At 46.9% G+C, this 27,579-nt stretch overlaps 1 protein-coding gene across 2 annotated transcripts; it reads left to right on the top strand.

Moving 5' to 3' along the window:
* The first annotated feature begins 17,486 nt into the window (after window positions 1-17,486).
* LOC144105706 (fibronectin-like) lies at window positions 17,487-27,319 on the top strand. Of its 2 annotated transcripts, none has more exons than XM_077638809.1 (5): window positions 17,487-18,009; window positions 20,189-20,474; window positions 22,480-22,791; window positions 23,821-24,114; window positions 26,813-27,319. In XM_077638809.1, the coding sequence occupies exons 1-5, from the start codon at window positions 17,884-17,886 to the stop codon at window positions 26,917-26,919; spliced, it is 1,125 nt and encodes a 374-aa protein (XP_077494935.1). In that variant the 5' UTR covers window positions 17,487-17,883; the 3' UTR covers window positions 26,920-27,319. The 2 variants fall into 2 exon arrangements, with proteins under 2 accessions (XP_077494935.1, XP_077494934.1); XM_077638808.1 differs by lacking the exon at window positions 17,487-18,009 and adding an exon at window positions 19,287-19,554.
* The last annotated feature ends 260 nt before the right edge of the window (window positions 27,320-27,579 follow it).

Genomic DNA, 27,579 nt, shown 5'->3' with positions numbered 1-27,579 from the left:
CGCCCGCACACGCCCAATCTGTCCGGCTGCCACCAACCAACCTCCCGCGCTCTCCTTAGCGCGCACACATCTTCTTGTCCTCCCTCCAAAACTACACCCTCAGCCAATAGGTGACTTTCCCGCCACATTTCGGAAGCAACATATCACAACACACAAAAGCACACAATATAAAACACACGCCTTGCAACACAAAAGAAAAGCACAAAATATCGAACACGCGGCTCGCTGCAAGCTGCCGTGGCTAACTAGAAACATGCCACAACGAGCGGAAGAAAAACCATTTACGACACATGCGTCCTGTTAGCCGCTCTGGCCTAGGGTGCCCGGATGCTCGCTCGCCTCCGGCGCTGGCCCATCGAGCAAGCGGCCGTGGCTAACTAGAAACATGCCACAAGGAGCGGAGAGAAACCCTTTACGACACATGCGTCTGATCGGACCATTCCCCCTCGCTTAGGCCGAGGCTTCCGACACTCGCGCGCGACGCCGCCCTGAGAGCCTCTCCCTTTTGTCGGCGCGTTCCCCTGCTCCCCTTCGGCGGCCCTCCTCCCGCCTTACCACGACGTACGCCAGCTGCGTCGTGACAGTTAGTATGCTGGGAAAGTTTGCCAAGATAACAGAGATGTTATTTGCATCCCAACGCTTGCTGTGGCCTTGTGGGGAAAGACATTTTGCACCTTGTTCAGGTTTGTCTTTGTTTGGCTCGGTGCAAGTTTGGCTGGTCGTAGCCGAAGCTTGATCGGCTTCAGGTTTGCTTTGTTTCGATTGGCCGATATCGTCTACGCTGCTAGTAGCTGCCTCATACATAAAGACGTGCCTTTTCAGATGCGATTTGTTGAAGCGTTTGGTGAAACGTTATTTTTCGTTGAAGTTAACCTTGAAAAAATCACGCAACTTCTAGCGCGCTAGCTGAATCTTGGTGTAGGAATATTCCTCCGGCCATACTGTCATTGACTGCAAGTCCTTCATTTCGTAACGTAACCATTGCGCAAGGCGTCTGTTTTTGTTTTAAAGTTCAGAAATTTAACAATTAATGACCGATTAACGCCGGAGCGGCGCTGTCCTATGCGATGTGCACGCTCAATGTCGGTGACATTTATTTCGAGATGGGGGGAGAAGAAATCTTTTACAATGTTTTCCAATTCGCCGCCAAATCCACGTCCTCTTCTTCTTTGCGGAGGCCTTTGACGAGAAGAGTGTTCCATATCATCAGATTATTCATATAGTGTACAACGTCTGCAAGCTCTTCACTTGTTTTAGAAATGCCCAACTTCACTGCCTCGACATTGCTACTTCGGAGATGCTTCCATGCTCTGCTCAATGTTATTTACTCATGTTTTTATGCAGATTATGTCTCCTTTAATGGCAGCTAAGGCAGCAGTTGTCTCACTATGGCATTCCCTGAAAAGTGTCATAACATCGTCAATCTTCATTCGTCAATCTTTTATCCAGGCTTTACTTCGACATCCCCCGAACAAAGTAGTAGCAGTGAAAAAAAGAGTTTTTGTGTTGCTTAAAAATAAAAACCTCGACTCTATGCAAGCGATGTGATTTCCAAGACATCAATTTCGCTTCTGCTTTAGCAACAACAAAGCTCATATATCATCGCTAGCCAACTTGCCGCTCTCCTCAGACCTACGTTTGCCAGTTCAGAATTTAGAAAACATCCGAGTCACTCTTATCCAGTCCGGGTTCCGTAAGACAGGGAACAAAGAAAATCATACCTGGGTAAAAAAGTTTGGCACGTTCGCCTATGGCGAGAACGCTAGCTGCGCGATACTTTCCTGCTTAAACGAAGCGAAATAAGAAACGTAAACCGCCATCAACTTTCGAAAGCAATATAATTCCGCGTACGTCAGAGGTTGTCCTTAACAACTTCAGCCAAGCCCTGAAATTCTTTACTCGGAAACTACCTACGTCCAACCAGCAGCCAGTATTCATATTCTATTGCAAAAGGCACTCCAACCCCTGTATCATCTTGTCCACTGGGACCGCGCGGCAGCTTCGCAGGCCGCAAAATTTTCCCGTTTTCCGCACGCGACATATTTATAATAAGGGAGTAATTACTCATTGGTATCCACCCAAGCGTAGCCATACGGCTATAAAAGAAAGCTTTCCTTTTTAGCCGTGTGGCTGCACTGGGGTAGATACCAATGAGTAATTACTCCCTTACTACAAATCTTTACCACTTTGGGGGATTCCCCTAGAATATCTGAACTACGACATATTTATTTATTTATTTATTTCCAAATAATGCAGACCACAGTGCTGCCCATGAAGGAGAGGGTTACAAAAGCTAAGTTTGCAAAGAACGCTCAACAGTATTAACGTTAGCACATTAATATCATTTTAATTAATGTCAGCTCAAAAGTATCAATCTTAGCAGGCAAGCGATTCCACTGTTCGATTGTGCACGGGAAAAAAGATGTTTGGAGCTGTTTAGTCCTGGCATTGTATAGCTTTATCACTTTTGTGTGGTTCAGCATTGATCTTTGTGTTGCACAAAGTAGATACCAATCACGTGAAAATCTTGTTTTGTTATTATCTAGTAAGTGCAAAAATGGTAACCTGGCAATCTGTCTGCGCGTCTGGAGCGGCTCCAACTTATGCTCCCTCACCATATTAGCAACGAATGAACCTGGCTGCATGCAGTTGGATGCGCTCCACCTGATCGATGTTTTTTACGTGGTACGGATCAGGCACGTAGCCAGGATTTTTTTTTTTCGGGGAGGGGTGGGGGGAAGCCGAACGAAACAAAATTTTCTTTTTTTTTATACTAAGAGAGCGCAAGAGTTTCGCTAATGTGCTAATACAAACGTGAATAAAATAAAGATTATCTGGTGCGCATATGAGGTACGCCCCTTGGCATAATGACTCACACAGACGAGTTTTCATGCTCGGCTACAGGCATGTAGTAAAGGGGGGGGGGGGGGGGCCCTGCGGGCCCGAGCCTCCCTCGAAATAAAGGTGCGAAAGCGGTCCGTTACTACGTCTATAAGATTCTTCCTCGCCAATAATCAACCGAGTGGCACATATATATATATATATATATATATATATATATATATATATATATATATATATATATATATATATATATATATATATATATATATATATATATATACACATTCGATCGTGGGTTCGGATCCCACCGGCGGCATGGTTGTTTTTTTCTGCTCCTTTATAATTAATTTTTTTACGCGATAGATTAATCTATGCATTATTATCCCACTGATTAGCACTACACATTGCAAACAAAATTTACATTCCCCCATGCACCTTGGTTTCATTGACTGTTGGCTCCCTTCATAAGTTTATCAAAACGAGCCCCTCATTTCCTTTACCTTGTCTGCTAATAGCTTAACGAGGGTCTCGGTGCTGGTACTCGACGCCATGAGTAGCATAAGAGGGCTCTCGAACAGTTTCCGCCCACGCCGTTGGATGACGTTCCACGTCACACTCGCGGTAATACAGGATGTGCTACGTCCACCGCTATGGACGAGGATGGCGCTGGTGAACACTCTGAAGGTTCGCTTACACGCAGTAAACATAAATACCCACGAGGGCAGCAGATAGGACAGCCGTCGCCGTAGCTCAGTCGGTAGAGCACCGGACGCGATATTCGGAGGTCGTGGGTTCGGATCCCACTGGTGTCATGGTTGTTTTTTCTGCTGCTTTATCAGTAATTTTCTTTAAACGATTGATTAATGTAAGTATTATTATCCCACTGATCAGCACTACACATATAATATATATATATATATATATCAGGTAATCGAACCCGAAAACTCCGAACCCGACCGCGGCAGCTGCGTTTTTATGGAGGAAAAACGCTAAGGCATCCGTGTGCTGTGCGATGTCAGTGCACGTTAAAGATCCCCAGGTGGTCGAAATTATTGCAGAGCCCTCCACTATGGCACCTCTCCCTTCCTTTCTTCTTTCACTCCTTCCTTTATCCCTTCCCTTACGGCGCGGTTCAGGTGTCCAACGATATATGAGACAGATACTATGCCATTTCCTTTTTCCAAAATCAATTATTATTATTATTATTATTATTATTATTATTATTATTATTATTATTATTATTATTATTATTATTATTATTATTATTATTACATATCAGAGTAATATACCAATATCTTTGATATTTTCATTACAGTGTCTTACAATTTTAATTCTCGAAATTTTTTCCCAAGAAAGATGCACTCGAGGAAAGCGAAAAGTCCTCGTTGTGAGAGCCCTGGCCATTTTTGAACAGTGCGACACTTTTTATATTAATGCTCAGGTGACGCAGACGAACGAGCATATGTATCTCTGATATGAAGCAAAATCATTATTTTAAAGTGTTTCCACCAGCCGTGATGGCTCAGTGGTTAGGGCGATCGGCTACTGATCCGGAGTTCCCGGGTTCGAACCCGACCGCGGTGGCTGCGCTTTTATGGAGGAAAAACGCTAAGGCGCCCGTGTGTGCTGTGCGATGTCAGTGCACGTTAAAGATCCCCAGGTGCTAGAAATTATTCCGGAGGCCTCAACTACGGCACTTCGTTCTTCCTTTCTTCTTTCACTTCCTCCTTTACACCTTCCCTAACAGCGCGGTTCAGGTGTCCAACGATACATGAGACAGATACTGCGCCATTTCCTTTCCCCCAAAAACAATTAATATTATTATTGTTAACGTTCTTGAAGACAGCAAAAACGTGAATAGAAACAAAATACAAGACTTCCGTAAGGTTATCTGCGGATATATTGATTTTTATAGTGAAATCATAAGTTATATGAAAAAAAATTGCGCTCGTTTGCCGCTCAAAATGCTCCAGATGACAAACAAGGCTAAACGGAAATCTACATTTTAGGTGTGGGTCAGTAGAATGGAGCAAAGCATGATAATCACTTGGAGTCTGATAGAGGACGTCTCTGTCTTCATGAGCGTATTTATCGCCAACAGGTGGGCGTCGCGTTCTAAAAATCAACCTTGAAGATGTTCAGGGCCAAGAGACAGTTGGAGGCCACTTCGACTGCGTTTGTTTGCACAAAATGCCAAAAAATGCAAGAATCCATTCGGATAGCACACGATGGGCTACGGCGTTGGACAGGTGATTTGATGTCCAATGTCACAGGTGATTGCATAGTAATTGATTTTCGTAAACAGGCCTCAGAGGTTTTTATATCTAATTTAGATTCTATGAATATCCCGTATCGTCCAGCTCTTCCCCGCAGGATATAGTGTGTTTCACCAATGATTTTACGCAGTTTTTAAAAATGGGCTTTTTGAGTTCGAAGTACGCTTTTTCCGGGGTAGCATTGTCAGTGGTGGAGTAAATCAGAAACAAGATAAGACGTGCTGACAGCGCTCTGGTTATTGAATATAGAATAGTTCAAACTCTAACATATAATAATAGAATCCTTAATTTTTGAGAGGTGTGTAACCCACAGTAAGTAGAAGCAAAGTCAGTTTTTAAAATCTAGAAAGCCTGGTTATGGTTACTCTTAGCGCTGTGACCAATCAAATTTTGGCTATTTCGACGAGTTTCGTGCACAGGAGCTGTCGCTTTGCTTGCGAGCTTCTGAAAATTGCACGTTTTTTGGCGAGATGCTGCTGAAATTTGTTAAGCACAGCGCCGAGTGCAACCACGTTTTCGAATTTCTAAAAACTGATATGCATAGTACTTCCGGTGGGCTACACTCTTCTCAATAACATGGACCAAGCCCGACAGACTTAAAAAGTTAACTACTGAGCATTGTTAACCATCCTGGTAGTTAGCAGGTCTTAGTTGCATTCTGATGTACTACACTCGTGGAAATTCTATGCCGAAGAAAGCGCTCTTCTAACCCAAAAGGCAAGTTTTTAAAATTCTGTGCAGTCTTAGGTGAAACACCCTGTATAATACACTTTTCTTAATACCGCCTACCTCTTCCCAGGCGGACGCTGTCGAGCGCTGAAGGTAGTAGTAGAGGGCTCTGTGGAAGACACATGGGGCCCATAGTTGGAACCCTACTCAAAGTCGCACTGAGAACAACTACTTGCAATCACTGTCTGTATGTACTGTCTTTGCCAAACATATACAGTCCAGAGGGGTTTGCTTAAAAGCCGTGTAGCAGAGCTCTTGAGCATATTTGAGAGCCCTAAGCTTGGAACGATTGAGGACACTTAAGTTCCTTCCCTTTTCGGGATTATTAGGGTCCTTGAGTATGCAAGAGGAGCCGCCCTGCAGAGCTCAGAACCAGACCCCTTGAGACGGGATGCTGTCGCGAATAAGTAACGCGTCCCCAACTGCCGAAGCGGAGACTTATCACGTGCAGGTTCGAACAAGACAAGCAGATCAAGCAAAACAAACGTAGCCGTATTTATGATTTAGAGAAATAGAGACAATAATAAACGAAAACACAAATAAAAACACATAGTAAGCACGCGTACAACACAACAAATTAAAGGAAAGGGTTCACCAGGTATTGAGCGTTCCAGGTGAAGCGGGGATGCGTTGCAAACACGACGTACGCGGGTTTATGAACTGCGACGCGGCGCTGGCGTTGCCTTTAAGGAAGCGGCGGGAGAGAGCCAGGTGGTACCAGGAATGAAGAGAACAACGAGAAGACGCCGGTGGACTCCCGTCAACCGCCTCAAGATTCTGGCAGCAGCAGGAGAAGCTTGGCTAGGACAGCTGGACGGCCTCCTGAAACGCCGGAGGCTTAATGTAGGCTATCCAAGGGATCCTCTCGGTAGTACGTGCCTTCAGTCCATCGGCTGCCACCTCCACGCTTGAAGGGAAAGTAGGGTGCTGTTGTGCTACCGCTTCCTTTCTGCTGTTGAGTTCGGCAAATTTGGACATGGGGAGGATTCCCTGAAGACCACCGCGAGGGTGTGTGAGCCCTCTGGGGGAGACGTGGCTGCACGAATCCCGGAAGCAGCGACGATAATATCGTCCCCACGTATTCGTTCCGGTCATCTGACGACGAAGTACAAGATCAGAGTTGCCCTATTCAGTCACGCTGGGGCTGAACAGTTGCCCGAGAGCTGCGCCTTCGACAGAGGTTCCGCGTTCCGGTGATCAGTAGAAGATCTTTCAACCCCTGCTGGGAGACAGCCCGCATTCCTGTGTCACGCAGACGCCTTCAGGCTCCACATGAGCGCGGTCCGGACACACGTGCGCGGCCACCTGGAGGCCGCGTGGACGACAACGTGACCGGGTCCTGTTTCCTTTCCCTCGACCGAGCTGCGGGAGAACATCAGGACCGCCCTGCCGTGGGTGGTACCATCAGTGTCATCGTGTGATTGGACATCATTCTTCGAACTGTATTCCCCAGCTAGGGATCTGGGAAATACGAAAAGTATTTAACGAGCTGATGATTTGGTACCAGAGGTGAGCCCCCCCCCCCCCCCCTTGAGAGATACCCTTTACTGGGAGAGACTCCCGACTTCTAAGAAGCTCTCTTTACTGAGAAGCACTCTCAGTTGCCCTTACTTGTACATTATGTAAATAGTCTTTGTATAAAGTTTTCAAAGTTTTCTTCCTCCGATAGTCCTCGTCTCTTCTCCGGCCCAGACACGCTACCTGAATCCCAACAACTGGATGGCAGCTGTGGGACGTCCACGTGAAGTTACCGGCTCCAACGGACCTCGGCAGCTACGGGACTTGCGGGCGTCAGCTATACCTTAGCAGGGTGAGTGCCCATAGTTTTCCGTTCATTTCGCCAGACCGTAGTAGCAGAGGCAGATGCTAGGTGCAGGTTCCTTCCTGTTGTCTGGGCAATTGATTTAGGAAAACTGTTTTGTCCACTTCAAGCTAGGGCTTTCGTTTTAGTGGGCTTGTTTGACGCATGGTGGAACTCACGATGGAGAAGTTAAAAGTGCAGGAGCTGCTCGAAATTTGCCAGGAGCTGGGGATTTCGCTACGTTCTGCGAAAAGAAAAAAAGAAATTCTCTAGGTTATGCGGCAGGAGGAGGTGACCGCTGAGGAGGTCGACGAGGCTTGAGAAACTATTGTTGGACGCAAAGAAGAGCAGGAAAGACGGGAGTTGTGCGATCAGAAAGAAAAAGAAGAGCTTCGGTTGGCTCAAGAGAGACGGGAGGTCCGTGAGGCAGAAGTAAAAAGCGAGAGAACATGCTCGAAAAATGAAGGATCTCGAAATCGCGTCGAACGGAAGGAATATGGCGCGTCTTAGCCCTGTAGCTTCGGTAGAGGAGCAAGGGAGGCAGAGATTGCAAGATCTCGTCTCACCGTACCGCGTGGTAAGCGATATTGCACTCTTTTTGGTAAATTTTGTGCGCGCATGCGGGAAGGTGCACGTCGACAAGAACACTTGGTCGGAGAAGTTACTTCCTCTCCTTCCATGCGAGGCGGCCGAAGTGGTGGCTCGCCTCTCACAGGAAGAGTGTGATGACTACGAGAAGGTAAAGCTCGCACTGCTTAGAAAGTACCGGTTTTCTGCTGAAGCCTTTAGGTAGCAATTCAGGCAGGCAAATAAAGGCGGAGAGTCGCATACTGACTTCGCGTACCTGCTTAAAGTCAACTTAAACGAGTGGCTTAAGACCGCTGAGGTGCACAGAAGTCATGCCAAGGTACTGGAGTGCATCGCACTAGAGGAGTACTATAGCGCGATTCCAGAAGATCTGAGGATATGGCTGCAAGATAGGCTAACAGATATAGACATAGACAAAGCGGCACAGCTCGCAGACGAGTATTACGTTCGCCGAAACCTCCAAAGCAAGGCAGGGTACGATAACAGGTTAGGAAAGAGGGAAACCTATTTAAAGAGAATCCCCGACCGAATAGCGCCGCCAGCACGCCGGGATCACCGAGCAGATGATGCGGGATCAAAAGGAGGAGGTAGCGAAAAAAAGATGGAGTGAACCAAATCTGCCGATTCGCCGAAACAGCAGGCACCTGGAGGTCGCGCGTTGGAAGTGCGAAAGCGCATTGTCTGCTATAATTGCAACAAGGACGGTCACATCTCATTGAACTGCAAACAGCAAAAGATGGCGTTCGCGTGAATGCAAGAGTCGGAGGAAAACCTTAAATTGCTGGAGCCATGCATGCGGGACGTGGTGATAAATGGCAAGAAATTCAGAGCACTGCGGGATTCAGCGGCTACCATGGACGTTGCTCACCCGTCCTGTGTTTTCTCCACGGACTACACCGGCGAATGCGCCTAAATTAAGCAGGTCGCCGAAGAACACAGTGCATGCTTGCCTATAGCGAAGGTGACTCAAGAGGGGACTTTTGGCAGGCTAAACAAAGAAGCGACAGTTAACGCAAACTTGCCGACACACTTGCCCTACATGTTTTCGAACAAATCCGAGCAGCTGCCGAAAGAGAAAGGTATCTCTTTCACCTCTGGCTTGGTTTGCATGGCGCTAACACGTTCTCGAGCGCGAGAGCTCGCAAAGGAAACTCGACTGCGCTCCGATAAATGAGCAGGCATCGAACCACTCTCCCGACCAGCCGGGGGATCCTTGCAGGAAGACTGATCCGTCTAAACCGCATGAGCATGACCATGAAGGGGTTCCCGAACCAGCGGTAGCTCATGAAATCGAAGGAACTGCCGATTTCTTAGAAAATGGGGCAACAGGAACCAACGCGAAAGGTTCGACATTAACGCCTGCTTCGACTTGTTGGGAGGAGTTGAGTAAGGTTGATAGGAAATCACTCATTGCAGAGCAGAAAAGCGACCCATCGTTAAGAGCTCTAAGCAATAATGTGAGAGAAGGAGTCGCCAGAAAGAACATCAGCTTTCCATGAAAAATAAGGCCTTCAGTACCGGAAATAATGCTACTCAAAGGGACGCGCATATGAGCAACTCCTTGTGCCTGAGAAGTACCGGCGGTAGCTTCTAGAGCGTGCACACCGAAATGCATGGGCGGGCCACCTGGGCATAAAGAAACAAAAGCTAGATTAGCCCTCGGATATTACTGGCCTCTCGGCTGGAAAGATATGGATCAGCTTGTTAGATCTTGCGACACCTACCAGCGAGTCGGCAAATCGACGGATAAATGGAAAGCGCCCATGACACTAGTTCCCATCACTACAGAGCCCTTTCGCCGTCTTGTAATAGATACTGTCGGCCCACTGCCAACGTCCAACTCTGGTTGTCGCTGCATTCTGACCTCACTGTGCTTGGCAACCAAATTTCCCGAGGCCGTTTCCTTGAAGGAGCTAAGTTCCGCATGTGTTGTAGACGCCCTTTTGTCAATTTTCTCTCGCGTGGGGTTCCCTGCAGAGATACAAAGCGATAACGGGAGCGTGTTCACAAGCTGCTTGACAACAACGTTCTTTGAACGGTGTGGGATTAAAATAATCCGCAGTTCCATTCACCACCCTCAGTCAAATCCAGTCGAGCGCATGCACTGAGTGCTAAAGCGGATACTTAGGTCTCAGTGTTTTGAGCATAAGGGAGATTGGGAAGGCTGCATTCCAGCAGCTTTCTTTGCAATGAGATCCGTCCCCCACGAAAGCACAGGATTTAGCCTCGCTGAACTAGTCTACGGGCGTGACTTGAGGACCCCGTTGCGCATGCTGAGGGAGTCATTGGAGGGTTACGGAGAGGATCCCTGTGTAGTGGAATACCTCCTGAATCTACTGGAAAGACTTGCGAAAACCAGAGACCTCGTGGAAGTAAATGTCAGAGCAGCGCAGTCACTGTCTAAATTGTACTACGACAAATCTGCACGCAAGCGCACCTTTCAACCTGGCGACCAGGTAATGTTGCTGCGTCCGTCAAAATGAACAAGCTTGAAGTGTATTGGGAAGGGCCAGCTAAGGTGGTGTCCAAGCTTTCGGACACCAACTATGAGGTAAAATTTAAGAACACAATCGGATAATCCACAGTAATTTGATGACGCCTTATGTGCAGCTTCAGGCCATGGTTAACATGGCACTGAACATGCCAGAGGAAGAGATCTCAGACATACCTTATGTCCCTCATGAGGACGAGCAAGCAGCGAAAGAGCTGCTAAATTCAATCGACAGAGAGCCACGTTTGACGCAATGTCAACGAGGAGACATGAACAACGTCGTCCGCGACTTTCAGGCGGTGTTTTCAAACAAGCCAGGAAAAACAACCCTCATCGAACACGACATTCAGCTGTCCAGCGAACAGCCGATCAGGAGTAAACAGTACCGCTTCTCTCCAAGACAAACGGAAATCATTGAGACGGAGATCCGCCGTATGTGCGAACTTGGCGTCATAGTGCCCTGCGAAAGTGACTATACGTCACCAATCATTATTGTAGAGGTTCCAGGCAAGGATCCGAGACCTTGCGTGGACTACCGGAGACTGAATTCAATCACAGTGGACCAGACCTACCCCATTCCGAACATCGAGGAGAGGGTCGAAACAGTCGCTAAATCCGAATATGTATACACACTGGATTTAGTTCGTGGTTACTGACAGGTGCCACTCACTGAGCGCGCCAGCAGGTACGCAGCATTCGTGTCCCCCGCGGGCACGTTTCGCTTTGTAATGTTGAGCTTCGGCTTGAAAAATGCTCCGCACTGTTTTTCAAAGTTAATGAACCAAGTGCTGCAGAGACTTGCAGATTTCGCTCTCCCCTACCTTGGCGACGTGGCCGTTTTCTCAGAAATCTGGGAGGAGCATACTTAACGCCTGCGTATTGTGTTGAGCCGACTGCTTGAGGCTGGTTTAACGGTAAGGGCGGGAAAATGCCATTTGGGGTGCGCCGAAGTGAACTATCTTGGGCACGTGGTTGGACGAGGCCAAAGCAGACCTGCAGAACTTAAAGTGGCTGCCGTGGTGGAGTACCGTCGCCCAACCACAAAATCGGAACTCAGGGCTTTTTTTTCCCTAGCAGCTATTATCAGCATTATGTAAAGGACAACTCTGATTTAGCCAGCCCCCTGACCGACGCGCTGAGAACAAGTGAGCCTACCAATCTTTCTTGGGACCAAAAAAAGAGAAGGCATTTCATAGTCTGAAAACAGCCCTAAGCGAGCGCCCAATACTGGCAGCGCCAGATTTCTCGAAATCCTTTATCATACAATGTGATGCCAGCGACCGCGGGTTAGGCGCTATTGTTTGCCAGGAAAGCGATGGCAGGCACACACGGCCAGTCCTTTACTTGATCCGCAAGCTCAGCACGCGGGAAGAGGCGTATAGCACGTCTCAAAAAGAATTCACATGTCTCGTTCGGGCTATTGACAAACTGGCATGCTACGTCTCCGGGTCGCGTTTCGCAGTAGAAACGGACCATTGCCCTTTGACGTGGCTGCACAATATGTCGCCCAAAAATGGTCGTCTACTGAGGTGGAGCCTGGCACTCCAGCACCGCAGCTTCGAGGTTCGCTACAAGAAAGGCAAGCTCCACACAAATGCCGACGGGCTAAGCCGAGCCTTTTAGCTGGTAAAGATTTTACCAAAAGGGGATTTCCCCCAAAATTTTAGTTTTCGAGATTTATTTTATATTCTCTTTCTAATGGAGAGCGTATATCTCCCACTTTCTTTGCAGTAATGTTGTTCATAATCAGGTAACATACTTAGTGGTACGTTTTCCTTATTTCGGCCAAGGGTAAGTAAGAGCGACTGGTGTAACGTACCTTGACTCTGATGTATTGGGGCGGACAAAATTGAACGCCACGTCGGCCCAATCCAGTCACCTATTCCCGTACCGCGTGCCCTCTAAGCACCAACCTGATTTCATTTAGCGAATTTTTTTTCCTTCCAAGTGCGCCTCGAGCGGGAGCACACGCCTTGGACAGGTTCCGTGTCTAAACTCCTCGTCGGGAAACACCATGTGTTCATTCAGGCAAAACATTTGATCTCTTCAAGTTTTAGTTGAAGTTTTTTGCTAAGTGCAGTTTTGGCTATGAGTTTTGGTCTGGCGGCATGAGTGGGTTCTGAGGGCACTTGCTTTTGTCCGGTGTTGTTTGGCGTCTGTGATTCCTTTTGGCTAACATTACAGAGAATTTCCCAAAACGGCCATCTCAAGAGGGGAAGCGATGCCGAGCTTCAGCACTGAAGGTCATCCGAAGACTCCCAGAGAGCATCTGGTTCATGGCACGCCCAGTCAGCCGAGCTACGTGCGAGCAGTTAATCTTCCGGGCACAATATCAGGCGGCGGGGGTGCTGTTGTGCTCGCGCTTTCTTTCTGCTGTTGAGTTCGGCGAATTTGGACATGGGGAGGATTCCCTGAAGACCACCGCGAGGGTGTGTGAGCCCTCTGGGGGAGATGTGGCTGCAGGAATGGCGGAAGCAGCGACGATAATAGCGTCCCCACGTGTTCGAACAGGCCATCAGACGACGAAGTACAAGATGAGTGTTGCCCTCTTCAGTCACGCTGGGGTTAAACAATTGCCCGAGAGCTGCGCCTTCGACAGAGCTTCCGCGTTCCGGTCATCAGTACAAGGTCTTTCAACCCCTGCTGGGAGACAGCCCGCATTCCTATGTCACGCAGGCGCCTTCCGGGTCCACATGGGCGCGGTCCGGACACACGTGCGCGCCCACCTGGAGGCCGCGAGGACGACAACGTGACCGGGTCCTGTTCCCTTTCCCTCGACCGAGCTGCGAGTGAACATCAGGACCGCCGCCCTGCCGTGGGTGGTACCATCAGTGCCATGGTGTGATTGGACATCATTCTTCGAACTGTATTCCCCAGCTAGGGATCTGGGGAATACGAAGAGTATTTAACGAGCTGATGGTTTGGTACCAGAGGTGAGCCCCCTCTTGAGAGATAACCTTTGTTGGGAGAGACTCCCGACTGCTACGAAGCTCTCTTTACTGAGAAGCACTCTCAGTTGCCCTTACTTGTATATTATGTAAATAGTCTTTGTATAAATTTTTCCAAGTTTTCTTCCTCCGATCGTCCTCGTTTCTTCTCCGGCCCAGTCACGCTACCTGAATCCGAACAGTGCTCGCGTCGGTGCCCCAAGGGAGGTGCCCGGCAGCACAGACCCGACGTCTGACGGCTACCTTTACGCGTGAGGGACATGACCCCCGCTGTGCTGTCTCCTTCACGCCTCAGTTTTCTGACAGGTAAGCTCTCCGATCGTCGTGCTTACCTCGCTCTTCGTCATCGTCGCCCCGCACACACCATGCGTACGTGCACACGCGCAGCACTCCGCTGTCGACGCACCGCCCTCAAAAATCCCCTGAGGACTTGTAGTGCTCCTCACAGCTATATACTTTTGACAGAGACTGTACCTATTTATTCCCCGGCTTTTTCGGAGCATATGGACGTGTGCCGGCGGCAGAAAAGACACCATTATCTGCGAGAAAGCTGCCCTTAAAATCTTTCCACCATCAATTCAAACTCGTGACACTAGTCAAGAAGATGACGGAGTGACACCATGTTTAAATGTACCGCGATGCGATTTAACCGCCCAGATAGGCGCCCAAAAATCGATGCCAATCCACTTGTCACACTTGCGAAATAGGTCGGCGTCACTTCGCGCGCTTTAGTGCGCACTCTCAGACACACTTAAAGCGTGTGAGGGGTAGCGCTCTCGTTCCAAAAAAAGGAGATGCCCTCGACTGAGCGTGGCAAGCTCGGCCAGAAACCAGCTACCAAGTGACAAGGGGTTGGTCTTTTGGTGCATATCTTTCGCCGGTCGCAAGCCAGAGATTGGGTCGGAGCCAAAGGTTTGCAAACAAAACAAAGTGTATATAGTAAAGAGACGATAAGAAGGTTTCCCAATCACTCTTATGAACACATACAAAGTGGTTTGCAGTATAATGCAACTCTTGCTAAGTAAAGCTCGAGACAGACTACAATGCAGCCAAAATCACTTGCGTCTTAAGTGCTCTAATTCAAGATAGGGACAAACAACAAAACACGAAACAGCAATATAGTCCAACGACGAGATGATCACGACGGATCTGTCCCGCAGGCTGGCGCACGATGCCTGGCTGGTCCGTGGCTGGGCGAGTGGCGTTGGCCCGGGAGGCGAGCAGGCGCGCTTCTCTGAAGCATGAACGGCGGCTCGGACTGAGAGAGAGAGAGAGCTGTCAACGCCCTTCACTTAAAAGCATGCTCCGCGTCCATTCGCTCTTCATGCCAAGGTCGGCGCGCACATATAGACAGCACCAACTGTACAATTTCCTTCTCTTCTCGTGCCGGGTGCGTCTCCCCATTGGTCAGGCGCGGAGACCGGCTTCCAGAACCTTGTAGTTCCATCTTGCGATGCCCCGCCGCCGACTCGCGAGCGAAGGGAAGAGGGCACCACTCAGAAGGCTGAAGGTTACGCCCTCTCTACCAGCAATGGGTAGAATGTACTCCAACCTTTTCGAACATTCTACGGCGCGCGTGGCCCTGTCTACTTTGACGCTGCGCCGACTAGCGAAGTGAAGAGGTCAGCAGAACACACAATGTTATACGCTCTACGGGGTTTCTTTCACCACTGTTCTAACGGGGCGCGGTGGTGAGATTGTTTCCACTCTGCGCCGGTTTATCAAATATGCGACGAATTTGATAACAGTCGGTGATAGCGAAGCCCTTATTTTGTTTTTGGCTTTCGTGATTTTTTTGGCTTACAAAGCTCGTTTCTATTGCAGTAGGCACTGTGTGACTAGAACGTGGCACACTACTGATACAACCAAAATTCTGGTTTCCTTCAGTGTTACTCAATACATTAAGCCTTCCAGGAATATTTTTGTCGCCGGTGAGTATTTTTACTGTGTACATTACTATATATACCTCGTATAAAATGTGTGATTACAAAAAGCAAGAGTGACCAGGAAGTAACAGAGAAATCCAGTGCCATTGTTCGCTGTGCAAGGGCACCGAAATATAGGAATCCCAAGGCTTGTGCAAAACCAAATTAGCTTTGCGTTCGTTGAATGCGATGAAGCATGTGCACATACTTCTTCCACTGCATACCGGAGCTGTATAGGCATTATCTACTAGGAAGTGATGGCAAGTCTTCGTAGATCCCTGGCTACAAACAAAAGCACGGACCACAAAGTGATCTGTTCTGTCACCTGTTTTTTTCTTGAAAATGATTGACGATAAGAACAGTTAGAAAAGAAGACAAATTCTCGTCCATTAACGCACTGCACTGGGAACAGACCTCACTCGCGAAGACGAGAATAGCACGCGTGACAAGCCGACTGCGCCAGGGAAAAATCGCCGATGACTCCGACTTTGTCTAGCTGAATTTCTCAACTTTCGTCTCCTCTCCGCTAAGATCCTTGAAAATCTTAAAACCACGCCAGTCCCTTTCACCTACTCTGTTGGGGTGAATTAAAGTTTTGGGAAAAAAATAAAAGCCTTAACTATTGTAGGCGAGCTCTCGTACTGAAAAAGATTCAGTGTCCAGGTTCTCACACAGTAGGAAATACCCCGCCACTTTCTGAATCGGAAGCACGAGAAAGGAAGATGGACCTCTCCAGTATGAACAAAAGTGCAGAAACGGATAAGTAACGCGTTGATATGTCTCGGATCCTAATTTTTAGCCCTGCTAAGTCATGAAGCTATCAAGAGGTGCGACAGCGAAGCAGCTTTATTGAGTTGCAGCGCTGAGCATCGCGAATACAAAGTTCTCTGTCAGCTTTCCTAGGCCAGCCTAGCATGGTCGGCAGAAAGTGGTTTTGGTAGCAGGGGGTTTGGAATGGCTACAGACCACGGGAAAAGAGAGTTAGGACATACTGACATAAGAGAAGACCCATTTCATATTATATAACTGTTTCTAAGCAGATGCCCCTTTTTACTGGCTCGTCTCATTGTTTGCTGTCTCATTGTTTTCTGTCATGCTTTCAGCTCTTGCGAAATTGCCTTAATAAATGTTATAAAAAACTACTTTTATCTGAAGTAGCCATAAGAGGCAGAGGAAATTAATCTGAACATCGCTTTCCTCCCACAAAACAGGCATGAAAGTGTCTCTAGTTATCATTTCATCAGGCGCAATTACTTGTTTATTCAACATGCAAATGTACCGCAGATGGTTTGCCTTAACTGCTTCCCGTCAGATGATAAATATACTTATGTGAATACCGACGACGGGTTGTTCAAGTCTCCACAAAAACACTGCAGAATTGAGTGCGTATTCGCAAAAGCTACCATCCAACCCATAGCAACAACTCGGAGAGCCGACTTGCGTTCCCGCCCCCTTATCGCGGGGCATTCTGCTCCCATATCCTTTCGTTCTTTCTCAATCAAGCTCGTGTCAGAGATAGCGTTAAGCAATGCTCCCTGCCTAAAGCCCTCCAGTAAAAATATGCAAACACCTCCCTTCTAAGCGCGCGCTCAGAACTCGGCCTGGCTTCTCGCCAGGAAAAGCCACGACAAACACGTCTCTTCACGTCTGCCTTTGGTTGCCTCCCATCGTCGTGGTTAGCAAAGCTGCAGAGGAAACTATTAACTCGACCCTGCTGCTCCAGTGCTCTAGTGCAACCAGTCTGGGCCGGTACTTGCGCCATAAACCCTCGAAAGCAGCTGTGCGGACGTCTCATCGCCACGTTGCAGGATCACTCGGGCGGCGTATGCATCGCGATACCATGCCTTCCGTCGACTGTCCAATCTTTCGGATATCCTGCGCGTCAGAAGCTAGTGTCGTGCTTGCTGTCGCCAGCAGCCCTCCCTGTTCGTGATGCGCTCTGGCGTCGTTTGTTCAGCTTCAAAGTGCTTGAAACCTCTTTCGGATTCCCGGCTGTGCTCCAATATGCGTGTGCATGATCAGCCTATGCGTGCGCGTTTCAGAAGATTTCTTGCGCCCAACATCAAGAAGCCATTTCAAAGCCCAGATGGAGGAAGAGACTGCGAAGATGGTGGACTCTTTCAATGCACCGTCCAAGATTCCCTCACCTCATTGTGATGCAAGCGACAAGCTCTTCAGAAGATGTAGACCGCACGAATAAAGCTCCCAGGACTCGTGAAGGCTCCTTGGTGATTGTTATTACTTCAGCAATTGTGCACCCGTAGGATGGCACAGCGCTCATATGAGCCATCGCAACAGAAGAAAATGTGAAAGCTCTTCGCAGAAGCTCATTTCGATAGCGATTGCACTTCTAGATACTACAGCTCGACACCGATCAGCAATACTCGATTTGTGTTTTTCATTTAAGGTGAGTCACTGGTGTGTGCTTTTGTTGTTTGTTCAAAAGCCTTACTGCGGCTTTTTTAAATAGCTAGGTATTAATTCCGAGCCACCTTTTTCAAGGTTCATAACATATCGAAAGTAAGACTATTCTTCGTGTGAGGAGGCAGTTAATCTGCTGGGAGCTTTCAGAAACATATTGTGTACAGGATTAGAGTTTGAAAATTTTTCGAAACCCCAGTAAAAGCTGTATACAAAACCCACTTCCGCCCACAGTGTTACTTGGTCCAGCGTAGACAAGTTAACAGGATAATTGTTGCGGCGGACTGCAAGTATATTAACAGAGAAAATAAATACTTCGTCTCTCGTATTGGCGTATCTATTATAAACGCATTTGTGTATTTTTACTAAAAAAAAGAAATCAGCATATAAGAGGGCGGCGTAAACAGCGTATTACGGACATGACAGTACTCGAGCATGAAGAATAAAGAAAACAAATAATTGGTTTAAACCTCTTTACAGATAGCTTTGCAGCGCCTTTTCACCATTGTTTCTCAATTGCGAAATATATTTATTTTTGCTGCACGCAGTAGAACTCACGTAGTGATAAAACGCATTGCTTCGAAAAAAAAAAAGTAGAAATGGTTTTTCATGCAGTGTGTTGCCGCTGATGCCGTATTATGGATGACATCAACTCAGCATACTTCCTCATTGTGTGATGTTCTGTTACGCTAGAAATAGTTTTACCGGTCATTCTTGGCAATATCCGATGCACGTCGTTCACATATGCCGCACAATGTGAAGCAGAAAAAAATCGTACAATTAGTAAGTACAAAAAACCGCACTGAGGAGGGGAGTCGAACCAGGGCCATGGTACTGCAAGCCTGAAGGCGCAACCCATCCCCCACGTCGGAAGCGCTGCGACGCACTTTTGAGCGCATAGGCATTTGAATGCGTTGTAGCGTCCTTATAACATGCAAATTCAGCTGATTATTTTTGCGCACTCTAAACGTAATGCTTTGTAGTATAATAATTTGCTAAACGAGTTAATTTCTTCTAGAAATCATGTTTTCCTTACAGCACTCATAGGGCTTCGCGCCTCAATTCCACAAAGCCTGAGGCTAACATTTTACTCAACAGTCTAGTGGCGCCCTCACATCGCTTTAAACAACAATACTATGCAACTAACAGGCCTGTTTGCCCGAGTTCGAGAGAATTCGCGCGCCATTATCAATTTTGGCGCGCATTCAAGCGGTTTGTGACGACTTCCCCGGAAAATTGTTTTCAGTACATCGGAACAAACGCTGATCGCAATCGTCCCTAGACCACTTGCTGATTGCTCCTGCGCGTCGGTCATCTCGGAGCCAGAGTTTCGAGTGTGTTGCTTCCCGCGAGCCAGGGTCAGCCTCACTTGTGGGCTGACTAGTGAATCCCAATGCGAAGTATGTGTGGATCCCTATGTGTGCATCAAGATAGCCGGTCATGGTGGTCGCGCAAGAGGATATGGACTCCAATCGTGGTGCTTGCTGCGATTACAATACTAGGCCTAATCGTGCGCATTATGACAGCAAACGTGAGTCCCACCTCATTAATATTAGTCGACGACTGAAAAACTGATCCAACCTCTTTCTCACCATTCAATGTCCGTGATATTTACGGATTACGCGCGGAGTATTGCCCGGGTAGAAATATCTGACAAAATATCTTTTCGCGTCATTTTAATAAGCGATTCCTTTGTTATCGCTTTAGGCCTAAGTCTAGGTTGAAGTGGGTTTCACCACCCCTATCATTCGCCGTTTCATAACTGGAACACGCTATAAGTGAACGATACATCATGTGCTTGAGGGAAGCTGATCACTAATTTTTAAATACACGACTGTTACCTTCGCCGCTGATTCTCACATAATTTTGGCTACGTCGTGCCAAAATACATGAGCTTTCGCAAAAGCATGTAGGAAAAGCAACCCCTCTACTGCACGTAAGTAGTCGAAGCAGCCAAATTCAGCGTAATACAGCGGGACCAGTCTTGACCAACTTAGCAAGATTATGTCGGAATAGGCAGAAAAAGTAGTAAGGGGAAAGGGGGCGAGAGGGAATGCCAAGAATGGATTTGCTTCGTCATTTTCCGTTCATTTTACAGGCACTAACAAATATTTGTTGTGTACTGCTTACGATAGGAAGAATAACTGACTCTGTCTTTCTTACAGGCGCCTCCAGATGTGAAGGATTTGACCGTTACCAATGTGACGGAGAAATCCGTGACAGTCGGCTGGAAGAAACCCGAGGGAAAGTTGGACCGATGCGTCGTCGAGGCGAATATCGGCGACCAAGTGGTTCGCTGTGCTGTTCTTCCAGAAAATGCGACCTTTGCAACATGCAATGATTTGCATCCCTGCTCGAGCCTCAGCATCATTGTGTGGACGCAAACGCGAAGAATTCTTTGGTGGAGCTCGAAGGGAGTGAGGACAAACGTAACCTTCGTGCAAGGCCAAGGTAAATGTGAGAATAGTGCTAACCTCTAGCTTTTGACACGAGGGCATCTTTAAGCTGCGGGTATATCACTACAGGTATGAAGTATAGCGAGGGCAATGCCACTAAACTTAAAGTATCATAAAAGCTAGCTCATATATTAAGCATTAACGATCTTCTCTGCAGCTGTCCAGCGTGACACATTCAGGGTGATTTATTTATTTATTTATTTATTTATTTATTTATTTTATTTTATTTATTTTTGGAGTACACCTCAACGGACCCAGGTGTGGGGTATTACATGAGGGAGTGAATTGGGAGTGTGTTGTAGGCGTGTGTTGTATTAAAACATTTCATGTGCTCGAAGCGATGGGAAAGGAGGAAGTAGGAAGCAGAGCACCGGGAATGAAACGTGCCAAAAAGGTTGTGGTGTTGATCGGCCACCGCGGTGAGTCAGATAGAGCAGATCTCACAGACCAAAATTATGGCGGCGCCCCTCATGTATGATACGTCTGGTAAAACGGGTCCACACTCTTTCGCCTAAATGCATCACACGGTGCAGTCTCTCATTGTTGATGTGTTAAAAGCGTTAACATAACATGTGTTAACATATGTTACATGGACGCCGTGCATATGCCATCTTTTTAGTTTATCGTTCTGTTTTCAGAAGAATCACTGAATAAGCACACAATCTAGTAGTTGGAGGCCTTGTTGAAGTTCTCCTTCATTTGTCCACGTATCACCATGTCCACCTAGTCCGTAAAGAGAAGACGTGAGAGCCCTAGTCAGGGCGTAGGGGAGGTGGATTCGCTTTACTCGCCTCATTTCTGTGCTAAATTTAAATATTTATTTGTGCAACCACTCTATACACATGTTTCACTCCTATTTACATTCAGCCACCGTTCAAGCCACTTCTATTGGCGTCAGTGTTTCTAGCGATAGTTGCGTCCGTGACTTTTTGGGTGCTAATCGCCACCGCCAGTGTAATGTATACTGACCGAAAACTTTTGTTCTCATTCGCGGTTCGAAAAAAAATCTGTCTGCCAAAGCCTTACGGATAAGTGCTTTTGGCATTGTGGTCTAGAAAATATGCCATTTCTCATGCACGGCTCCACTGCGTAAGTGCTTTTTTGGGCTTCTTCGTCGCGCGCAGTTTGAAGCATATTTAATGTAGCAAACAGAAACAAAGATTAGCGTGTCTCTTGTCGCTTTTCGTTCCATATGAGTCAGACAATGAAGTTAAGAAATGTACACTTCTCACAGAGAGCTGTGCTCTTCACCCTGGAAAGAGCAAAAATTGTTAGACTGTGTGTGTGTGTGTGTGTGTGTGTGTGTGTGTGTGTGTGTGTGTGTGTGTGTGTGTTGTGTGTGTGTGTGTGTGTGTGTGTGTGTGTGTGTGTGTGTGTGTGTGTGTGTGTGTGTGTGTGTGTGTGTGTGTGTGTGTGTGTGTGTGTGTGTGTGTGTGTGTGTGTGTGTGTGTGTGTGTGTGTGTGTGTGTGTGTGTGTGTGTGTGTGTGTGTGTGTGTGTGTGTGTGTGTGTGTGTGTGTGTGTGTGTGTGTGTGTGTGTGTGTGTGTGTGTGTGTGTGTGTGTGTGTGTGTGTGTGTGTGTGTGTGTGTGTGTGTGTGTGTGTGTGTGTGTGTGTGTGTGTGTGTGTGTGTGTGTGTGTGTGTGTGTGTGTGTGTGTGTGTGTGTGTGTGTGTGTGTGTGTGTGTGTGTGTGTGTGTGTGTGTGTGTGTGTGTGTGTGTGTGTGTGTGTGTGTGTGTGTGTGTGTGTGTGTGTGTGTGTGTGTGTGTGTGTGTGTGTGTGTGTGTGTGTGTGTGTGTGTGTGTGTGTGTGTGTGTGTGTGTGTGTGTGTGTGTGTGTGTGTGTGTGTGTGTGTGTGTGTGCGCGCGCGCGCCAGCATAGCTAGATCATTTATGCCCGGCCTACAATGTACGACAAACACCTGTCTATTTCTTTAGAACAGCTTGCACTAAAAAGAGATCACCATATATAATATTAATTATTTATTTCTCCAATGACTCAGCGCCGGACACACCCAGGAACCTGTCTCTTTCTGGGAAATATGTTTCAAGCAGCCTTCTCCAATGGGAGCCTCCAGAAAAAGTTCACGGAGTGCTGGCCTCGTACTGGGTCAACATATGCGACTCCCCCGACACATGTCCTCCGATTGAGGGTTCCGGTACATGCACCGAACTTAACACATCTGAGACGGAAGTGCACTTTAACAGCACTGCCTACACTGAGTACTGCACCGTACTGAAAGCAAGTGCTCGGTGTCGTGACACCATGTTCTCCAGCCTTCCACAGGCTATGAAGTTCAAGACTCCGGTGTTCGGTGAGACTGATTTTTAATCATGAGCAGTGCTTCATGCGGATGCATCGATGTGTTTGTATAGAGGAATTTGCATGATTCAAATTGCGACTGATAAAAGTTATCTCATATAGCGGCTCATACAGCGGCTGAATGGGTTCCAAGTGTGAGCTCCCGTCTTGAATGCGGAGGTGCGGGGTTGGATCCCCAGTGCCGCCCAGTACCCACCGGTGATGCAATCGGCACGCTCTTCTCTCTTGCCTGCATGGTGCTCTGTTTATATGAGGTGTTAGTCGCGTGACTTAACCTTTTTTTTTTGTTGTGACTGTGTACAGCGGAATTTCGGCAAAAGGGTGAAATGCTTGGAAAATGCGTGTCTGACACCGCCTTGTGTATATATTAACACCTTGTGCCACGGTGTTTTGGCCAAAGTGTCACTTGCACCGCAAAAGTTGATTACCATCACCATCAGCTTGTGACTAAATTGTACAGGCTATAACTGGTTCAGCTCCCCGCGCCCCATGTCTAACTGGCGCGTTCGTTTGTGACCACGATGCATCGCTTTCGTGTTCACAAGACCTACGATTCAGCGTCGGTTAATAAACATCCTTCTCAAATTCATTTTGGGAAAAGCGGCAATGCAACTACACCAATTACACGTAAAATGACCAGTGTGGTTATTTTTTCTGTTATCGAGTGTTACGGGCCTTGATGGTTTCTGTGGTTTGCATGTTGATCAAATATCGTGATGCAAAGAGCTCTTTTCTGCGTGGTTATACATGCTTTTCCCTACTCACAAATTTTGTACCGTTACTGCGAACGTACTCATTTAATGAACGCTTCGTCGAGATTCGCAGCTATTTCTTCCTTCTTAAATGTGAAGTGTAAGAAATGATAACAGCCATTTTTTCTTTTCTTTTTTCTGATACCATACATATACTACCCATTTCTTACTGTGAAGGACATCTGTTTTTTTCATGCTCAGAAAGTCTCGATAATCAGGGACAAGTATTTTTGCTATCATATTACTCTTTTCTCCTTCCATGCACTCAGAGCCTGGAAAGTTTCTCATCCAAGGAAGAGCTCTGAACTCGACATCTGTGGAAATAGTGGTCCATACACCGGTAATCAAAAATGGACCGCTCGACAAATGCGTCGGAACCCTTCTGGGTCCCAGCAAGCATACAACGTTCGCATGTGATAACAACGGCAGCAGCACTGCCAAAGTCCACCTCGGAAGTCTTCATCCTGGAGCCAATTACACTTGCACTGTTCAGTTCGTGAACATACGAACTGATGGTGAAGAGATGGCAAGTAGCCAATCGATATGGTTTGTAACCCCCACCGGTAAGTTTCAAAACGGCAATTGCCATGCTACTTTCCTAAAGAGGATCCATTTTATTCAGGCCTGCTACTGTTTTCCACTTGTTGCCTCGCTGAACTGTTTCACCCTGATGAGCTTAAAATGAGCGTAATTTCAATTTGAGCCGAAATTCCAGATGTAAATGTGGTACAAGGAAGTTAATTTCTTACATGTGGGGCTTAATGTCTTGAATCGGCGCTTCTTCTATTATGTAAGACGTAGCAGAGTCCTCCGGTAAAATTTAGATCGCCCGGGGCTCTTTACCGTGCGCTCCCATCGCACTACAAACGGGCGTTTTTATATTACGCATTCAATGGAATAGGACTTCCGCTTCATTTTAATGGATTATTTTAAAGACACCATCAGGTTACCCATTAGGAGGGGCAAAGCGTGTTTGCAATTTCGCGATGTTCCAGCTTTGTTCACTTCTGCGATGAAAAGAAAGGAGTGCTTAGGACTTCTCTTTCTTCAACATGGTATCTATTAACTTCACAGCGGCCTCATGGATAGACAGTACTGGGACATTAATAAATGACATTTTAACAAAAATTTAAACTTGGATCCACTAAAAAAGTCCAATTGTCAACAACTGTTCATGCAATAAGGCAGTTTTCTTCTGTATTATGGTTCGTTTGCTTATGCGGTCACGCTAGGAAAACTATCCTGTTGTTATGGTAGGAACATATTTAGCGCTTGTTTTTTTCGCCCTGCTGATGTTCAGATTCCATAGCACAAGGTGGGTTCATCATCCCTCTACTGTTTCCAAATTTCCAGATTTTTACATGAGCGCCTTACTTCTGCCCCGGCAATCAGCGTGTTTTCCTCAGTTTCAAAATTTCGACATAATGGAAAAAGAGGAGCACTCGCCAAAAAAGAAAAAAGAGAAAAAACTTCTAGAATCACTGCACATCTAAACGACACCACATGTTTTCGACCGAACGCGGGGTAATCTTCCTGAGATTCACGTATGCTCATTACGCCACCTGCACCGTACATAAGTCACCACCTTCGCCCATCCGCTGCTATTGTGAACAAGGGACTCGTACGGGCCCCGAAATGTCTTTGTTTTTCCTTTTTTTTTCTTTTTTGGCGAGTGCTCCTCTTTTTTCTGTTATTATGTTCCCTCCTCGCCAGACGGGATTCCGTCCAACACTCGACTAAAATTTGGACTTCTGCTGAGTGGCAGCGGCATTTGTGGTGATTCGTCCACCAGGCAGCATTATCAAAGTTGGGAAGTCTTCTCTCACTCCTGTCAGTTCATTGTACGTTTCCATTTCTCGTATCAAGACATCTATCCTCAGCACTGCTGAAATCAAACATATTTCACTCCAAGTTGCAGTTCTGTACACGATTCAGCTCTTTAACATCGCAGCTGCCTCGGCTGCAAGCCTCATACTTCCGCGCTCCTCTCAGTTTCCTGCCGTTGTGGCCAGACTTCCTTTGCTGCCGCTGTCCAAAGGCACTGGTCTGCACTGTTGGCATTCCTCTCAAAGTGTCAGTGAACTTAACCTCTGGGTACCTGATGTCAGTCGCATGCCATCTTCCTTCTTACCCAAATCCCATCGTTCCTTTCATAACCGGCCACGGTCATTCCCCTTTTTATTTTCATCGTTACCAAACAGTATAAGGGTCCCTGTGAATTTTCTTGTGATTATATGTACCAATACCTTGCTAACTCTGCTATCACGCCACATATCGCTAGTTAAATCCATCGCATCCTGGCCACGTATTCTAGCGCTAACGATTTTCCACTCGTACTCAGTGATTCACATTCACGCCCTCTAGTGAAACAAACAGCTCCAATCGCGAGTAGCGCAATGCCTGACTCTCGCCGCAGTGTCACACGTCAGGAAGTCTTATAAATTTCTTTTTTCGCTATCTCGATCTTATCCCTTCATCACAATATCGTCCTATGCTTGAGGGCCCAAAAGAACCAGGTGGGAGGGCTTGACGCCCGCTTTTCCCTGTGGCCCAATGTCTAACTATCCCTTTCTGCTCTCTCCTTCCTTCTTTGCTTTTTTCCTCCTTCGTTTTTCGCGCGTATTGAGCTGATCTTGGCTTCTTCAAAGCCTAGCTTGGCATCTCATTTGTTTTCTGGGTTGATGCCGCATTGTTTTACTCCGTTTCTTTCTCTTTTCCTTTCTTGTGTGCGTGGAACCTGCCGTCTTGCTTTCATTTTTCTCATCAGCAATTATCTTCTGAACGTCTGAGGGCCCAAGCTTCGAAGTTCCAGTCTTATCATACCCTTTCCTTGAATTTTTCTTCTTAATTGGGATTTTAATTTAAATTCCACTGAGGATTTAATTTTTTTTCATTCCTCTGCCTCTCTTCATTTATTTTAATTAATTTAGGTCTGTGATAGCTCTGTCTGGACAGGCAATCAATCATCTTCTTTAGATATTTTTTTTTACTTTTGCCTCTCTAAAAGTTACTCCAAATTATAATGAGGATTATAAAGGTTGCTGAAATGTGAAAACTTAACGTACCATGGTGGGTGGATGGTGCGTTGTAGGGTTGAGGTAAAAGTAGTGCGCAAGCACGGAAGATACGCCTATAGAATACTACGTGCACCTACAGCATTATTAGAATTTTGCCTTGAAATCACTCTCTTTATTGTGCCAAAAATTCCTTGGGTACAAATTAATAATATTAATATTTTTCTTTGTTCATTTCCCTCCCTAGACCGAGAAGAATCGTCACCTGACAGCGGTGGCACTATTCACGGCGATGCACGAGTCATCTTTCTGGGCCTGGCACTCTTCATTATGTGGCAACTGGGGAGACCGTGATAATGAAAACTTCGCAGAAGACATCCTACGTTACCGCAGAGTACATGGGAAAAGCACGGAGTCTGTTCTGTCAGGCACGTGGAAAAGTAGACTATGTATACCACGTGCTTCAGGGAAGCCCGCTGTAGCAGATTCTACGCTTGTGTAACCAACCATGTGCATCTGACAACAAGGAACCTCCATATACATTGTCAAATTTTTTTTTCTTAACATGAACTTTCCGGATGCATGCTGACTGAGTGCTCTCGGGTTTATCGGCCCTTGCGCATTGTACAAGTTTTATCACTGTGTTGTAGATTTTATCAGGCCTTGTGTGAATGACAGTGATTGTTATGTGCAAGGGTTCGTCGCTTGTATAGCGCCTGCTTTCAGGTTTTGAATAAAGAGTTGGAAGTCTGGTCCTGTGTTGTCGTTTTCGTTCCTTTTTCACCTGTCCACTCCCATTCGGCCAGTCCTACCCTTTTTTTGGAATGAACCAACCATGGGCCGCAAGGACGTTCTACCAAAATAAACCTGTCTATCTTTTGCGCCATGACAACCCTAGTGTGATGTTGTTGTCACTGCTGCGGCTCGCACGACTGTAGGCGATGCACCCGCCACTAAGTTTTAAAAATGAGTGACGTGGAAGTACTCTGAAAAAGTGCCTGTTTAGGGTCACAG

The sequence above is a fragment of the Amblyomma americanum genome, chromosome 9 (assembly GCF_052857255.1).
Source record: "Amblyomma americanum isolate KBUSLIRL-KWMA chromosome 9, ASM5285725v1, whole genome shotgun sequence".
Lineage (NCBI taxonomy): Eukaryota > Metazoa > Arthropoda > Arachnida > Ixodida > Ixodidae > Amblyomma > Amblyomma americanum.
Note: the sequence above shows the minus strand (reverse complement) of the source record. Positions and strands in the feature narration are given on the sequence as shown.

What these genes read in the sequence shown, in the direction of transcription:
- LOC144105706 (XM_077638808.1), top strand. Translation starts at nt 19,417, where the DNA reads ATGCGAAGTATGTGTGGATCCCTATGTGTGCATCAAGATAGCCGGTCA. An exon ending in TGCGCATTATGACAGCAAAC is followed by an intron (nt 19,555 to 20,188) that starts GTGAGTCCCACC and finishes TCTTTCTTACAG; the next exon opens with GCGCCTCCAGATGTGAAGGA. An exon ending in GTTCAAGACTCCGGTGTTCG is followed by an intron (nt 22,792 to 23,820) that starts GTGAGACTGATT and finishes CCATGCACTCAG; the next exon opens with AGCCTGGAAAGTTTCTCATC.